The sequence below is a fragment of the Protomyctophum parallelum genome, assembly GCF_964188405.1.
Source record: "Protomyctophum parallelum genome assembly, chromosome: 2".
Classification (NCBI taxonomy): domain Eukaryota; kingdom Metazoa; phylum Chordata; class Actinopteri; order Myctophiformes; family Myctophidae; genus Protomyctophum; species Protomyctophum parallelum.
The window spans coordinates 28163927-28182115 of record NC_139699.1 but is presented as its reverse complement, the minus strand read 5'-3'; the positions used below and the strand labels follow the sequence as shown (position 1 = coordinate 28182115).

Below are 18189 nucleotides of genomic sequence, written 5' to 3'. Positions count from 1 at the left end.
ACTTTATAGTATTTGTTATATCTTTCTTTAACTTTTTGTCTATGCACTTGAACACTTTTGCTTGCAGTATTCTATACCGCACACGCACCACACGCACAGACGGAGAGCGCGCGGCCGCGCGCACTGGCTCTCCAGACATGGGGTGCATGCACTGAGTGTGTGCAGTCTGTGCACTGACTGCTGTACACTGAGATCACTTCGAGCTGCTTTCTAATGGCTTTTGGTCACTGTGCGTAAAAGAGGACTGCGGGACTGCGGAGAGTGAGAAGGAGGACAATGCTGCGCAACAGGATGACCAGATGTCCATACAACATTGGAATATAACCTAACCTGTAAACCTGATACGGATTTATTGAACTTTACCGTGTATTTCCACGTGGACTAGTCGTGTGCTTACGTTGGATTATTATCGACATACTAGCCTATACATACCAGCCGTCTGCGTTTGTTTATCAAACTTCAGTAACAATACTAGGATAACATTGGGTGAGAAAATACTTCAAAGTGTTAAGCGCTCATATCACTTGACTCGAAATAAGGTAGGAGAACTTGGAGAAGTACTGTAATAGGCTATTTTATCATGTTAATACAACAAATGATGTTTTAGTTATTTTAAATTTTTATATTTTCATTGTTTTATTTAGAGCTAAGTTTAAAATGAACGGCTTTATATATTTTTTGGAAACTATTAACCCGGTCCCGACGTCGTTGGTCTATCAAATTACTTGCTATCAAGGCTTGAAATAGTGAGTCTTCGACCTGCTGTTTTCAATCAGCAAAGGACCTTTATTCTGATTGAGTGCATACAGCACAGCAGTGTGGTGTTCTGGTGTATAGAGTGAAAGTGTCTGCTTCACGGGACTTCAGACTCGCTGACTGGACTTCAGAGCCGCTGTCTCAAAAGGGGGTGTCGCGTTTCAGCAGGGGGCATCGCTCATTAAGGACCAACAGGTCAAGGGTCAAGTCACATGGTCAAGTGGGCAGCAGTCATTTCCCCCTCTTAGTCAGGGGTTAGACCCTTAACTTATGTCAGGGCTCTTTAGGATAGCCTACCCAAGGGCAACAGGCTACAACAGGCAGTGTTCAAATCGTCTTTTGCTATCAAAATTATGTGTTGATTGATGATGCAAAGTTTGCAAACCTCTCTCCTTGCACAGACACTCCCAACTGTAACAGTCAATAGTATACGCTATGAGCGAAGCCTGCGTTTGGATTCTGAGGTAATGTGCATGACATTTGTCCCTCTTTTTTTTTTTTTTTTTTTTTTTTTTTTACACAGTAACTCTAACTAACTTTATCAACTTATAAAAATGCATAAACCACTATCACATAAAGGGTTCTTCTCCAACCAGTTGTATTTTGTCTGCAGAGTCTCTCCACTTCTCCTGTTGCTCTGGGCAGACCCCCTGGTCTGCCAGCTGCCCACAGACCACAGAAAGGTGAGCTGTGTGTGTGTGTGTGTGTGTGTGTGTGTGTGTGTGTGTGTGTGTGTGTGTGTGTGTGTGTGTGTGTGTGTGTGTGTGTGTGTGTGTGTGTGTGTGTGTGTGTGTGTGTGTGTGTGTGTGTGTGTGTGTGTGCGTGTGCGCGTGTGCGCGCGCGCGTGTGCGTGCGCATGCAGTGTGGGTGGCTATAGGGAGAGCGTTGTGTGTCTGCGTTGTAACACCCATGGAGTGTTTGACATCCCCAAGCTCGCAGCAATAGACAGACCTCCCTCGACTGTTTGGAGGCTGAGAGGGGTTCCTCTTCTGTCCATTCCAGGCCATGGTTGGCACAAGCTGCATGGAATGTGACTCTCCATATACAGTGTACTGTATGTACAGTATATGGGGATCTTAGTTAATTGATGGCCCTCTGCCAGCGGTAACATTTGAGAAGTGCCAACGGCATGTTGTGAGGAATGACAGCAAAAGATTGTTTATTGTCACAAAAAAACCATACATTTCTGTAAGGTGCCATTGTGCTCAGATAAACATTGTGTGACAAGTCACATAGACAATTAGTAGCCTACTTCCCGCTGTACGGACTAACCATGCGTCTGTACGGTCTAGTGACTAGTGCAACTATAGTCATTGAATCTGTCAGGGAAGCTCAGCTGTCAGAACCTTCCCTAAGAACATCTGGGACAACACTCCACACGTCCCAGACTCTTCTCCCTTCTGGCTCCTAAACTGAGGACTCATTTCTTCAGACTCTACCGTAACCCATAGTAGCACTTGCCCTATCCTTAACGACCTTGTAGGCTTATGCAAAGGTTAAAATGAAATTTACATATATCATGTTAGGTGAACAGATGCCATTTTGACCTGGTATACTATAGTTTGTATAGATTATTTATTATTTGATATTTTTCTGTTTCGACTGATGATAGGTTGTTGGTTTACCTGTGATCCTAGATTATTACTTCTATGCGTTTGATATATTACCTTGTGTTTACCTTGCTTACTGTAAATCGCTCTGGATCAAGAGCTTTTGTTAAATTGTAAATTTAATTAATTCAGCCCAGTCTATCCCACTGCATGTAAACATGCAGTCGGCCAGAGTGCAACCCGACCTGGGTGTAAATCTTTCCGCAACGTGAAAAGCCACGTTGATCACAGGAAGTGTCATGCCAGCTGTCAGCATACCCCTGTCGTCCTATCCCCCACAGTGCGGTGAAAGAAAGATGTGTCCAGGGAGTGTGTATAGTGAAGAGTCAAAGACAGACGCAGACATGAATTTACTTGAAAGGATCTACTGGTGGGCCAATCTGCCATTTCGTGGGGTTGGTATTGGGTGATTTGTGGCTAGGGCATTCCGGGCTGGGGCACTCTTTCTGGGAGGAGAGACCGCACATTCAAATCATAAAATTGATAATTCATCCATTTGTAAAATGTTACAAATGTAACCAAATGGACCTGTCGGGACCATTTGGTTACATTTGCACACTCTCAGAGTTAAATTAACCCTGATTATTAAGCTTTGTGAGTCTGGTTCGGTTTGTGGATTCCACAGGGTCCAGCTGGGTGACCTGGGACTGACCCAGGAGATGACAGTGGTGTTGATTTACAAAGGAAGAGGATAGTGTGTAGAGGGACCGTCTGAGGCCTCTGAATAGCTCAGTACTGGACACTGACAGCACGAGATGCCAGCTGCCAACTCCACCGCTCCCTGCATGGTGCTTCTGTGTTCTCTTACATTTACTACGTCCCATGTGCTAGGGGAGCGTGAGGAGTTCACAGGGAATGGAGACAAAGTACTTATTAAAGAGAAGGATTTCCATCACAGCTCTGCAGGGTTATATCCCCAGGCTGGCACACTGTTGACTGGTGCAGGCTTGGCAGCCTCCTTAGACATAAAGTGCACTGATTGCTGTTAATACATCGCTGGCAGAGGCATGCGCGCATGCACACATATGCGTGTATGGGGTCAACAGCAGGTAGCCAATAGGGGATGGGCTACTCGCAGACACCCACTAATCAGCCAGATCTGAGCTTTGTAGGCATGAACAGAGGTCCGTTTCATAAACAGTGAAGGGGCCAGGAGGCTCATGTTGACGCGATGAGGTCACTGACTTGAGGCTTTTCATGAGGGCTGGATCTAGGCGAGCAGAAGGTGGGCCTCACTGAGAGAGTTCTTCCACCCGGTCTTGATTCCCTCCCCATTTGTTTCTGTGGCATTTCTACATTGTGTGTGCTCTGTACTTCACCTAACCCTGGGTACTGGTGCTCCTCTTGCAGGTTCCTCAGAGGGCAGAGCCCCGGCAGGACTCGCCAGCAGCGGGACATGGAGGGGTTCAGGGCTCCTGGACGTCCTGGACAACCTGCTCACGTACCTGTGGAGGAGGGGTGCAGGAACAGAGCAGACCCTGCCTGCCTGCATACACGGTGCCGTCCCTGTCCAACTACCCCTCCAGACCTGCAGCCGGCCAGCACCACCCCCAGCATCCGGGCCATGTGGTGTCAGCGCTGCGGCCTACGGCCACCCTGCACCGGGACATGACCCGCCCCTCGTACTCCAACAGCAGCGCCAGTCGCGGAGAGCTGAGGAATCCTCAGAGGGAGAAGGATGCGGGACGCAGGTAACGCAGCACCACCACGTCACACAAAGTTAACTGGTAATGCTCTCACGTTCATCAACGACCATTGCCATTGATGTGCCCTTAATCGAGCCACTTCGATGAAGCTGGATGTCAAATTGTTTTGCATTTGATTGTATGAAAAGTGCAAACATTTTCATTTGATTGATAGTTTGAAGGAAAATGTTCAATTTCAACTTAACAGGTTGTAGCATTGTATTACAAGAACAACACCGACCCTGTACATCAGGGGTATTCAATTAGATTAAGCCGGGGGCAACAACTGTATAATGATTGTGTGTGGGGGGCCGCGCATTGTTCGCACGTAGCGCTGTAATTTGTGGGTTCTCAAAATGCATTTTGTGCTCAAACACGCAGATTTGTATATTTACGCATAGTCATGAGCAGGATAATAATGTCTATACAGGTACTGTATATGCTACTTAGAAGGCCTAGACCTATTTGACAGTGCATAAACATTGCTTTGACATCAACGAGCACCAGCTGGACACACACACACACACACACACACACACACAGCTGTGGGCAGTTCAGAAACCCGTCCACCAGTGACATCATCATTAGGCAGATATTTTTTAAACAAGATTTATTTATGCGAGAATAGCTTATGAGACTATAAAGATTACATAGAGCAGTGATTCCCAAAGTGGTGTCCGGGGACCCCCAGGGGTCCTTGAGGCAGTTCCAGGGGGTCCCCAGGGAAATGATTGTTTGGAACCAAATGGACCCTTATGGGTCTATAACTCTGAGAGTGTTCAAATGGAACCAAATGTGAGGACCTATTATATGACGATAGGTTGAAAAGTGGTGAAGTGGTCCTTTAAGGATTACTGTCCAAAATCCAAAAGCTGTGTCCACTAATTATCTTAATTAATCTGACATTCTCATTCACAATGTTGACATTTTTGCAATATCCTACACCCCCCCCCCCCCCATCTGGGTTTGAATCTGAGAACTCTGTAGAGTGCCTCTGCCACTGTGCTGCATGCTGAGTGGTCGTCTCTAAAAGTGACTTTGAAGAAGCTCTCTGTGGGCTATTTGACTGCCCTCCAGTGGAAATCCACTCTTTCATAGATGGAGTCAATGGCTCGGCTGGCAGTTGGCAGGTCTGTCGCTTCGCTTCCTGTGAGCTTTAGCTAAGAAGCCCTTGAACAAACAGCTTTGACAGTTGAGTAATGGGAGGTTGCAGGGAATACATTTCAAGCAGCCAAATAACAACAGAGGCTCCCAGCATTGTGCCGCCAAGGTCCAAGTGCTTCTTGAGGAGTCGTGTGCATTTCTGCAGGGTTCATTCCAGATAGGTCCGCCTAAACGGTCGCTTCAGTCAAAGATAACATTTAGCTGAAGGCCCTTTTTCTTTCATTTGTTTTTCCAGGAAAAGTTCACTGAGCACAGGTGTGTTTTTTTCTAGCAGCGCCTTGCTTCACACCTATACAGTTACACACACGGTTCATGCTGTACACGAGCTGTCCAATGCAACCATTATGCTCAGCTACCACTTAGTAACTGTGCTAAAGTGACTTGGGATTACAGAGCCCTCACACATCAACACAACACACAACAGTAGGAGAGAAGAGGTATGGGAGCTGAAATATTTAACCCACTAATTTCACCTGTAAACTTGTGCACAATCACTGCAATGACCTTCATTGTGCGCCCCATTTATCACTGTAATCTTCCATTGGCTAGTGTTATGCTTTGATTGATTGATTGATTGAATACTTTATGTAAACAGCACGTCAGACATTAAGGCTAAAAGGATTACACAAAAACGTCCTGGAGACTAACACAATAATACTTGTCATCAACAAATACACTATAAACTAGAACTGCACTCTGTCGAGTGCATACTTGCTTGTTGCACACTAGTAGGCCATAAATGGCCAACTAGTGCGCAAGCAGAGCGCGCAAGTCCTTTCGACCGCTGTAAACTGTCAAATCTCAGTATCTCTGTGAAGGAACGTTTGAAATGTATAATTTTTAGATGTAACTATTTGCTACCTACCTACTTTATGCATATTAAGTATGATTCAAGTTTCTATCTATATAAGTTTGGGTGAAGAGCTAGTCATACATATACACACCACGTACTCTGGTCCCAGCAGATCAGGCACAACTTGCTATTTTATTTTTACTGATTATGTATATAGTATACGTATGACTAGCTCTAAATGATGACGTAAGAGATATGGTCATTTGTGGTCGTTTGGTCCCAGCAAAGCAGGCATATACTATATAGGCATATACTATATATAGTATATATATAGTATATAGGCATATACTATATACGTATACATATATACTATATAGAGTGTGTAGTTGTAAGTTGATTAGCGGTATACTGTGGTTACTTTGCGCCAAAAACCGTGACAGCTGTCCCGCCATTTGATGTTTATGCAAGAAAACAGCAAATCTGTGCCTGGTTTGCTGGGACCAAACGACCACAAATGACCATATTTCTTACGTCATCATTAAGAGCTAGTCATACATATACACACCACGTACTCTGGTCCCAGCAGATCAGGCACAATTTGCTATTTTATTTTTACTGATTATGTATATAGTATACGTATGACTACGTAGCTGTAAATGATGACGTAAGAAATATATATAGTATATATATAGTATATAGGCATATACTATATACGTATACATATATACTATATAGAGTGTGTAGTTGTAAGTTGATTAGCGGTATACTGTGGTTACTTTGCGCCAAAAACTGTGACAGCTGTCCCGCCATTTGATGTTTATGCAAGAAAACAGCAAATCTGTGCCTGGTTTGCTGGGACCAAACGACCACAAATGACCATATTTCTTACGTCATCATTAAGAGCTAGTCATACATATACACACCACGTACTCTGGTCCCAGCAGATCAGGCACAATTTGCTATTTTATTTTTACTGATTATGTATATAGTATACGTATGACTAGCTCTAAATGATGACGTAAGAAATATATATAGTATATATATAGTATATAGGCATATACTATATACGTATACATATATACTCTATACTCTATACTGTATAAAGTGTGTAGTTGTAAGTTGATTAGCGGTATACTGTGGTTACTTTGCGCCAAAAACCGTGACAGCTGTCCCGCCATTTGATGTTTATGCAAGAAAACAGCAAATCTGTGCCTGGTTTGCTGTGACCAAATGACCACAAATGACCATATTTCTTACGTCATCATTAAGAGCTAGTCATACATATACACACCACGTACTCTGGTCCCAGCAGATCAGGCACAATTTGCTATTTTATTTTTACTGATTATGTATATAGTATACGTATGACTAGCTCTAAATGATGACGTAAGAAATATATATAGTATATATATAGTATATAGGCATATACTATATACGTATACATATATACTCTATACTTTATACTGTATAAAGTGTGTAGTTGTAAGTTGATTAGCGGTATACTGTGGTTACTTTGCGCCAAAAACCGTGACAGCTGTCCCGCCATTTGATGTTTATGCAAGAAAACAGCAAATCTGTGCCTGGTTTGCTGGGACCAAATGACCACAAATGACCATATTTCTTAGGTCATTAAGAGCTAGTCATACATATACACACCACGTACTCTGGTCCCAGCAGATCAGGCACAATTTGCTATTTTATTTTTACTGATTATGTATATAGTATACGTATGACTAGCTCTAAATGATGACGTAAGAAATATGGTAATTTGGTCCCAGCAAAACAAGCACAGATTTGATGTTTTTCTGCATTCTGAATGGCGGGACAGCTGTCACGGCGGAAGAGACCGGGCAAAAACATTACTTGCGCACTCTGCTTGCGCAAGTAATAAAAGGAGAAAAAGGAAAATCGGCTCCAGTGAATGACACTTCCTTACGAGCATTTACATTTATCTCACCTTGTGGTGTAGATGTTTTTTCAGGACACTTTTGAAAGAAACCAGTGATGCACATCCTTTATAGAGCGTCGCAGTCCCACCCCCTTTCATGACGACGCCAGGCCCAGGAAATTAATCCCAATGCATTTTCCCCATAGACATTTAACAAAGTATTTATTTAAAGACCTTTTAAGCGTCGTATGAAGCCAACCAAACAAATAATTTCAAAGAAGAAAAACAACAAAAAAAGTGTTGTAACCTGCCGTTTTGTTCTACTTTCTAATTCTTTGTTTGGCCCAACACATTGTGTTTATTGTCATGATTTGTTACGACAAGAGCTGGCTTTGTCCACGGCGTAAACGTCTTTAAATAAATACTTTCTGAAAAGTCTATCAGGGAACGGGGATTTCTTTTCCGGGTCTCTCGAGGGGGCGGGACTGCGACGCTCTATTGGATGGTGTCCTTTAATGCTGTGTTTCGTTTGTGTGTTTTCATGTTTCCAGGAGGGTGAGCCACATCACCCCCGGCAGGTACGGCTACGGGAGGATGCCTTACGTGGCTCCGCTGCAGACGGATACAGGCCAGAGCCCTGGAACAGCGAGTTCCCACAGACGCCGGCGTTCCCCGGTGGCCGATCATCACCACCACACCGCTTCTAGAGCCCACGGGGGTCACAGGTCACACAACCGGGAGGTCTCTAACAACCCTGCGTACTACGGCAGGCCCTACCAGCAGCCCAGAGCAAACCCAGTCTGGGCCCCTCTCTACCAGCCAGGCTCTGCCCTCCAGCCCCAGTCCCAGCAGGATCTCCACACAGGCAGCCAGCAGTCTGAAAGACCATATAATCCTCTACCCAGCTCCTCCTGTGAGGGGGAGTCCGTCCAGTACAAGATCTGCAATAGTAATGTAAGACTTTGCCGCGCACAACTTCACTTCACATCAGGATTTTTTTATATATCTTATATGAGATGATTATGATGCACATAATGTACATAATGTACATTCACGTTAGGGTGGGGGAGAAATAGCATATGGAGGTGTAAACATTCCCTCTCTGCTCAGTGGTCACAGATTTTATGCAACTCAAATAATATTATTATTTATTTTTTAACCCACGATTTTGCAACCCATTTTTTCACCCAGTGTCAATTATCTAAAATAATCCTGGGCGCTACACTTCCTCTGCCACCCTGGTGTGTGTGGGGGGGGGGGGGGGGGGCAGCGGACTGACCTCATGCTCCCTTCTATGCATGAGGAGTGCAAGCTGCTTCTTTTCACATGACGGGAGAGTTTCCCAACGTTATTCCGACCAGTTCAGTTGCCCTCCATCAGGTGCCCCGGCTGGCCAGGGGGAGGTAGTCTAGAGACCAGGATTACTGCATGTTTTTTGTGAGGGTACCTACCCTAGGGGACACGGGGAAAACATGCAAACTCCACACAGAAAGGCCCTTTGGCCAACCGACCCTAAGATTGTAAAAATGCCCAGTATAATGTTTATGAATTCATATTGACAGATGGCTAGTGTCGCTACTGAGTTAGCTGTCCTACCGAGGCAGGTACTGACATGGGGTATGACATGGGTATGTGTGTTATAAAACCGATGGCCAGAGGACATATTCCGGGCATGTGTAAATGTTCTTGACAAGAAATATGCTTATAGCAATGTTTCCCCAACACATTATCATCACAGTTATACTGTAATAAATATAGACTGAAGACAAAGTAATGTTGGCTGGGGACCTGTTTAGGCAGTGCATGGATTTGGAGGTGGTCTTTTATTGGCCTGTCATCATATCAGAATTGAGCACATAATAAGTTAAAAGCAGACAGTCAATGGCAATGGGGCATGGCATTATGAAATGTGATCCAGGTGTAGTTAATAGTTATACAATTTACAATTTACAATTTAGGCATTTAGCAGACGCTCTTAATCCAGAGCGATTTACATTAAGCAATAACAAAAAAACATGGGAATACATCACATAAAAACATTTATCAAGAAACATGCGTAAGCTAAGAAAGTAACAGTGGAATATCTATATAATGAAGCTATACATATAAACTATACATCTATACTACTATGCTATACATATGTACTATGACGTGCTATGACTACATACAATGCAATTATAGTGCTGTCTACATAACATGCTATAAGTCTGTATCAAATGCTATCTAAGTCTACAGAAATGCTATCTAAGGGGGTGGGGTAAGTGCTATGGGCCATGATGGAGTCTGAAAAGGTGGGTTTTCAGACTACGGCGGAAGATTGGGAGTGATGCAGTTCTGACTGCAATGGGAAGTGCATTCCACAGTTTTGGAGCCAGAAGGGAGAAGAGTTTGGGACGTGTGGAGCGTTGTCCCGGCGTTTTTAGTGAGGGTACTTCTAGCTTCCCTGCGTTGGCTGATCTGAGTGCGCGGGAGGGTTTGTAGGGTTCGATCATACTTGCAAGATATGGGGGAGCCATACCTTTGGTTGCTTTGAATGCCAGCATTAGAGTTTTGTATTCTGTGCGGGCAGCGACCGGGAGCCAGTGGAGGGAGCGGAGCAGGGGGGAGACATGTGAGAATTTTGGCTGGTTGAAGACCAAGCGAGCTGCGGCATTTTGGATCAGCTGGAGAGGCTTAAGTGCACATGCTGGTAGGCCAGTAAGGAGGGAGTTACAATAGTCGAGTTTTGACAAGACTGTCTGGATTAGGAGCTGGGCTGATTCCTGGGTGAGGAACGGTCTAATTCGACGTATGTTATAGAGTGTGTTATAGACCAGCTATCTGTAGTAGTGGGTCTTTTTTTTAATAGTATATCACTGTTCTACATCTCACAATGTGCCGCATCGGGATGCGTTGAACTCGCAGATCTGCTATTTTTTGCTACCGTTGGAAGGTTTTTACAGTGTTTTTTGTGGGTTATATAAATATTGAACGAATGAAAAGTATTAACAAGAGCTTGAGACTAAATAATAACTACATCATTCATTGGAACACAAGCTATTTTGTCCTGAAATTTTACATTTTGTATGGTGATATACTGTATGTGATGTACAGTACAAGTAAAATAAATAAAAACCAGTTGGGCCATACCATAGAATATTTTAACTATTTTACAGTTATTGCTTCACTGTGCTCATTCCTGTATTTGTTGTGTATGTGTATGGATGTGTTTGCGTGCACACGTGTGCGTGTGTCATTCTCAGGCCTGTCCTCCATCCAGCAGACCCATCCGGGCTGTTCAGTGTTCTTCATACAACAGCCAGCCGTTCATGGGCAGAGTCTATGAATGGGAGCCCTTCAATGAAGGTAGGAAACCCAACCAGCTCCCTGAAGTCTCCTAACATAGATGTGAACGCAATAATAAAATATATCCCATCTAAATGACAAAGGAAACATGAAAATACATGAAAATGAGGCGAAAAAGCAGAAACACAAGGTGGGAAATCTTAGCTTTTACCAGTGATGACGTTTCCAGCATGCAGCAGGACATACAGAATGACAGATTTGCATTCTTGGTTATCCCATTTCTATAGACTCGCCTGCACAGAGTTACTAAGGCTTTTACAGATGATAAGACTTGGTTAAACATGGTTCAAATGCAGATGAACTGGCTGGCTAACATGATAGGTGAAACCAAGCCATTTTAATGTTTGTAATATGTACAAATGCTTTTTTAAGACATGATTTCAAGAATGAGGCTGATGTCTGATGAATCACTGATGACACAGACAGCAGGGACTGGGCCCCTGGCTGGGAGGGACCCGGTCACCTTTAGCCTTTAACCCAGACTTTGAAATGACCAGGGGTGGCCAGCCTGCCTGCCTCAGAACTGAGGGTTCCATCCAGTTAAGCACTTCCCTATTTTGGGCCTGTCATTATAGCATAACGATTTCAAAGAATTTCTAAAATATTACATCAAGTATAAAACAGGGTTTTAGTCATCAGCTTTAGTCATCATTTAGTTATCTTAGTCAATGTCACTTTTGCTTTTGCCCACCTTTACAGTAAAATATGCTCACATATCCTCAGTCTTTATATTGAGACTTGTGAGCTACTTTAGGGTTCCTATCCACAGTATGTGGACCATCCTTCAAATGTGCTGACCTGCTGACAGTATGAGTTGACAGGTGAATTACGGTAGGAACTTTAAATACCCAAGCATCGAAACAGCTCATGTCGCATTGTTTCAATGTTAACTCCCCCCTCCTTATACAGACCAAACATAGGGCGACCTCTAGCTTTTTGAGGGGAATTGATCCACTTTGGAGATGAGTTTGACCTTTCAAGTTCACTCAAGGTCACATGTCACGTTGCCCAATTAAAGACCATTGTGACTTCCTATTTGAAAAACATGTCTCTGTGTGGAATATGTGTGATTTTGACCATTGACCTCGACCCACAAAGCTTTGAACCCTGCTGACTTTCAATGGGAAAATGGCTTCACTGAATGACCTGAAAGTTTCCACAAAGTTGGGCAAAGAGTCCCTAGAATAGATTACCTGATTAGATTTTGGGGTTAGTTGTGTCAAGGTCAAGGGTCACAGATAGGGTCTGAATTGTTTCTTGGCCATAACATTGTCAAACCAGTAACCCTCTAACCTACCTCAACACATAAAAGCCATTATTTGTTCCTTTAAAGGGGATGGCGTTTGTTGTGCCTGGTAAGCCACTTTGATCGCCCATCTGCGTGTTTGGGTTAACTCTAGCAGTGTTCAAACAACAACAGACAGGCAGTGCTAGTGGCATAAACTAATAAGGCCACATGTGCAGGAAACAATCCAGGTGTTCTTCAGAATGGGCAATACTTAATTTAGTATTAAAAAAACCAATTCACTCTGATATGTGAACATACGTAAGGCCTTTAGACAAGGTCTTCTTTTATGTGCACTTGAAGTCATCCTTCACTATGTGTTACAGTTCCTGGCGACCAGCACTGTGAGCTGAACTGTAGAGCTATCGGCTTCAGGTTCTATGTTCGACAGGCAGACAGAGTGATCGATGGGACTCCATGTGGCCAGAATGAGACATCTGTGTGTGTGGCGGGAAGGTGTCAGGTAGGGTGCTTTTTTCTTAACTTTTTTCTAGGGTCTTGGTCGGCATGCATGCTCTTTTTCAGCAACACAATGCTGTCACAGTCATACACACATTTCAGAACCGGAGTCTGCCCAGTAACGCCACAGCTATTACCATTGGTCACAAATCTGCTTCACAGGTGTGTTTATGGTCCAAGTGCTTTGATACAAAGAGACCTTGGTGGTAGTTGTTGACAAGCTATTCTCCTTTTCCCTACAAGATTTTATATGAATGAGGTGCGACACTCTTTCATTCGATTTTTTCCCCTTCTTTTTATTAAAGATAATTAAAGATTCAAAGATTATTGAATCAAATTGACAATAATGATGATTCGGTCAGATGTCTCAAAGATCATAATGGCAAACATCGTGCTTTTAACTTTGAATTATATAAACTTCGTCCCCGTCGTTCCAGGGACCAAGTGTCCTTCTGGTCAAACACCTGCTGCTCTAATCTAAATATTAACCTTTGACCTCCCCCAGTTCAGCATTTAACACAAAACGTCCATCAGATTCAGACCATCATGATAAATGAGTATTTGTGTAATCCCTGTCTCTGGGTTTAAAAAACAAAAAAACATTATTTTAACCGCTCTCCGTTCCCCCATACGTAAAGATGTCTCTTTCTTGAATCTTACCATAAGTGGACTTAACAGGTGAATAAGATAATATAAGGGCTCATGATGACTCAGTTAACCTGTTTCATTAAAGCTGCTCATGTAGAGTTATGTGTTTATGTGTTAGTCATGTGTCAGGTGCTATAAAATACAATATATAATACAGTCACTGTCTGGATGGAAGAAACCTTGTGTCTCCATATTAAACCTAACCCTAACCTCAGTAAAACTATACCTAAACCTAACCCTAACCCTAACCATAACCTCAGTAAAACTATACTTAAAACCAACCCTAACCCTAACCTTAACCACGGTAAACTTAACTTGCCCAGGGGCGTGGTTATACGCACAGACAGCTATGATAACCATAATGTTACAATTTACTAGAGTTTCTCGCCAGGGGAGGGCAGCAGAGGATAAGAGTGCATGGTGCTTCTGTAAAGGAGGGCAAATAATATGGATGTGTTTTCACTCTTGGACCAAATCAAAGTATCTGGGATCTCATGAACCACACATTTATCCCTCTGACCTCATATTTAATATGCAGCACTAAAAGCACACCTATATGCACAGGTAATTGGCTAAAACACATGTCCCTGTGCATGAGTTTCCAATGTATCTTTAACTGGCGCAGTGTCCCACATGCTGAATACAGTTTAGTCCCCTTTTGATCAGGATTTAGCTCTAGGAAATATGTCGGGGGGGACGGGGGGATTTCAGCGTGACTCAAAGTCCTGCTTCTGAATGAACTGCAGCCAAATATGTCCACTCCAAGGCCTCCAAGTTCCCCTGCATCACAGTTGGACACGCTGACCTCTGTCTGTTAACCCCCTTTGTGTTTCCCATGCTCCGTAATCCAGTGCAGATCTTTACCATATTAATATTTAATCAAAACAGAAAGTCCTCTGATCTTTTACTATTTGGCCCTGATGTAATCTTGACTTGTAATTCAAACAAAATTATGATTCATCAAGGCACCAGAGCTAAGGTCTCCTTTCTTTTCCTTTATCTTTTCCTTTTTTTCTTCTTTTCTTGGCATACTCTGGCATACTCTATTCGGACAGCAAAGTCAGTGTAGAGAGAGGAAGCGAAACCGAGGGCAGAGAGAGAGGGGAGACACGTGAGAGACGTGATACGGGGAGTCGGATTCAAACGTGCGTTCTTGCAACTCACAATAAGGAGCATGTGGTTAGTGGACTGACTGGTTGAGCTACCAGGCTCCCCAGATCTCCTTTCTTTAACCACTTAAGCCCTATTTTTGTCAGACACTTTCATCAAGATAAACCACAATGATAGTGCATTGTTTTTGGTGGTGTGGCTCTGCTCCTGTGATACTACTATCTGCGCAACCATGACACAAACCCTGAGATCACAACTAACCCCCCTGAAGCAGAGCCTAAATATACAGATATTACATGGACATGGCAACAACATTCGAACCCTTCATGTGGCATGACTTAAGATCCACAGATTGTATCATGGGATCAGGTCTTGTTCAGCAGCCTGATGGCATGACTTTTGATACATAGAGATCGCTTTCCTGTCCGCAGCCGCGGCAGCACCGCAAACCGACTATGGCTGGTGAGTGTGGTAGATGATCCTCTCAGCCTTGTCTATGCACCACTTCTCCTTGATGTTTTGGATGGAGGGAAGTTCACCCAGGGACGCTGACCATTTGGTTGCCCTACTGCGCTACTATTCCTCATGCAGATCAGCTATTTCCGCTGTTTGCGCACGGCCGCTCGTTATTACGCGGCGGAGCCGCGGTGAAAATTGTTATTTTGAGGGTCGGCACAGCCATGGGGCGCAGTAGAGGCGTTGCTGAGCCTTTATCCCTACGTGAGTGGCGTGCCGTGGTGTGTGTGGCCTATCTGAGGTCCTCAAAGATGTCTATGCAGAAGAACATTCCACTGTGACATTGTCTATGTAGAATGTAGAAGGTGCTCTCTCTGGCCCACCATCAGCTCATTGTTCTCCTGACACCAGTGTGTCAGTGATCTGACCACGTCAGATCAGATCAGATCAGATTGGTCGACTTCAAGGTCAGGCCCATCACCGCCGTGCCATCCACATACCTGATGATGCATACGTGATTTTAGAGAATACAGTATACAGTATGAAGGTCTCCTTACCTTGTTATTTAGCAGAATTGTATTTAACTGATGTTTCATTGAAATTATTTTGGAAGTGCTTTGACAATATGTTTCAGTTAAATAAATAGTAATTTCTATAATAGTAATTTAGATCAATCTTATTATTTCCATAGCAAAACTTCTATTCATTAAAAAGCCTATTATCAGTGTAGTACTATAGAGCACCGAAGTCCTGACGTAACTCGCTCATCCCGACGATTCCCCTGGTTCGCGGAAGTAATTTCTCTATGGAGAATAACATGGGGTGATCTTAATATCGTCTACTATAAGTTGTAGACGATGTGGTCCAAAAATAAACAAGCTGTCTCTGCGTTATTGTCAGGGAGGTGTCTCTGTATCGTTTGCAACACTCAGTCACTCATATATGATACAGTCTGCTTCTAGCGAAAATCTAACTAATTCAGCAGCAGTAACATTAGCGTTTTCTCTCAGTCAGTTGATTCTTCATATCCATATGAATGAAGCGGCCGGGGTGACATGTTAATTTTTCAAACACAGTTGTTATATGAGGCGATCACAAATCGCCTCAATGGGGATTTCAATGCAACTAAACAAATACATGAACCTGGGGACTAACGCCCTCTACTGAAAGTGACGTCAGACTTCGGTGCTCTATAGTTAGTGTCCTCGAACGTCCTCGAGTGTCTATTTTCAGCCGGGTCAGACTATTCAGCTACTATGAGTATTTGACTATTTACACTCTGTCCCATCTTGCCCGCCCTCTGGCTTCACAGAAAATGTCAACAGTACACAGTGTGTGCCCTTGACTCAAAGTTTTGGAATTGAACACGAGGCAGGTGCGCTGACAGTAATGGCCATTTATAATCGGTTAGGCCTATTATATGCAATTTGAAATATAAATGAGACTATGTCCAGGGTTAGTTTCCACATGGACCGTGTCGATAGGACATGTTCCGCTTCTAGAAATGTTAAATGAATTGTATTTTTGGTTCAGAAAAGTTGAACATAAAATGTCTTTCTGCTAGTTTGGTTGTTGGCTATAGCCTCGCGGATGCTACTGTATGTGCATCCATGTGTAAATAGTCACATTGGCTATTCCACCCTGGGTGCAAATAACATTCTTGGCTACGGACACCTGGGTGCTTGTCTCTGCCATGCTATACTGTATATACACCCGGGTGTAAAATAACAACATTGGCTCTTCTACCCTGGGTGAAAATATTGTTTGCATTGTTTGCATTGTTTGCTATGGACACCTCGATGCTAATAGCGTCTGGCTAATTTTATTCACCAATGTGCCTTTGCTATACAGGGATTGGTTAGATACTGACTCATGTTAAGACAAGTAAACACTGTACACATCTCAATCTTTCTCTCTTTCTGTCTGTCTGTCTCTCTCTCCCTCCCTCCTCTCTCTGTGTTATAAATACATACTGTACATACATATATACAGTCATTCAATCAGTTCTTGGTGCGTTATGATTCTAGCTTTTAGAGTTAAGCATGTTGGGGCTCATCTTGTCAGATCATTAAGAGGTTGTTAAATTGTGCTTGAAGACCAAAGCTCATTGATGACATATAAGCCAAAGAAACAGCTGCTCTTCATGCCTTTAGGAGCCTTTCCCCGATCACAAAATGAATGCATTAACCTTAATTTGTGCATTTCTCTGTTGTCATCTTTAAAAAGTCTGCTTTTTAGAAGAAAAAAAATAACAAAATAACAAAAATTGTTTTTACATGCATCTTTTGGAATGAGCCCCAGGGTGATGAACCGTGTTCTGTCTTGACTGTTATGTGTGAATGAAAACACTCAGGCTCTGTATTAGTCCCCTCCTTTTCTCCACTATACGGCAAAACTCTTTGCCAAAAATAGCCGATCAAGCTTGTATAGACTGGCTATTTACGCTACATTTTCTCCCCTCCAGCATTTGTTGGAGAATAATTGTTATAATTCATGTGCCATGCTGTTATTCAAGCTCTCAGACTTGATCATATGTAGACGCTGTTGAATGAGGTTGCAGTTTGTCTTCAGCCAAACTATGTCAATTTCTGTGACATGAATTTTCGCTACAGAAAGCAGACCTCCGCTGCTGCTGCTATTTTATGAGCTCAGGGCTGTGTGTGTGTGTGTGTGTGTGTGTGTGTGTGTGTGTGTGTGTGTGTGTGTGTGTGTGTGTGTGTGTGTGTGTGTGTGTGTGTGTGTGTGTGTGTGTGTGTGTGTGTGTGTGTGTGTGTGTGTGTGTGTGTGTGTGTGTGTGTGTGTGTGTGTGTGTGTGTGTGCGTACGGTTCTAAATGTGATGTTTTACTGGAAATACCCATAGCACTCATGTAAATTAAGTATGTTATACAGAACTGTCTGTTTATGAAGTGAGCTGGCTATTGCCTTTTTTACGGCATTGCTCTGCAGGAGGCAAGCCCATCTATAGTCGCCTATAACAAAGCCTTGCGTC

General features: G+C 43.3%; 1 protein-coding gene across 2 annotated transcripts in view; it reads left to right on the top strand.

Annotated features, from left to right (window-relative positions):
- The first annotated feature begins 243 nt into the window (after positions 1-243).
- Positions 244-18189, top strand: part of thsd4 (thrombospondin type 1 domain containing 4) — an 82904-nt gene continuing 64958 nt past the window's right edge. Inside the window, exons 1-7 of one of the 2 annotated variants that reach the window (XM_083794343.1) lie at positions 244-486; positions 1158-1220; positions 1370-1439; positions 3717-4057; positions 8448-8850; positions 11139-11241; positions 12853-12989. In XM_083794343.1, the coding sequence (XP_083650469.1) occupies positions 1192-1220; positions 1370-1439; positions 3717-4057; positions 8448-8850; positions 11139-11241; positions 12853-12989 (1083 nt within the window). In that variant the 5' untranslated portion in view covers positions 244-486; positions 1158-1191. Of the gene's footprint in view, positions 540-1157; positions 1221-1369; positions 1440-3716; positions 4058-8447; positions 8851-11138; positions 11242-12852; positions 12990-18189 lie in introns of both variants that reach the window. The other variant, XM_083794342.1, reaches the window with a different exon arrangement.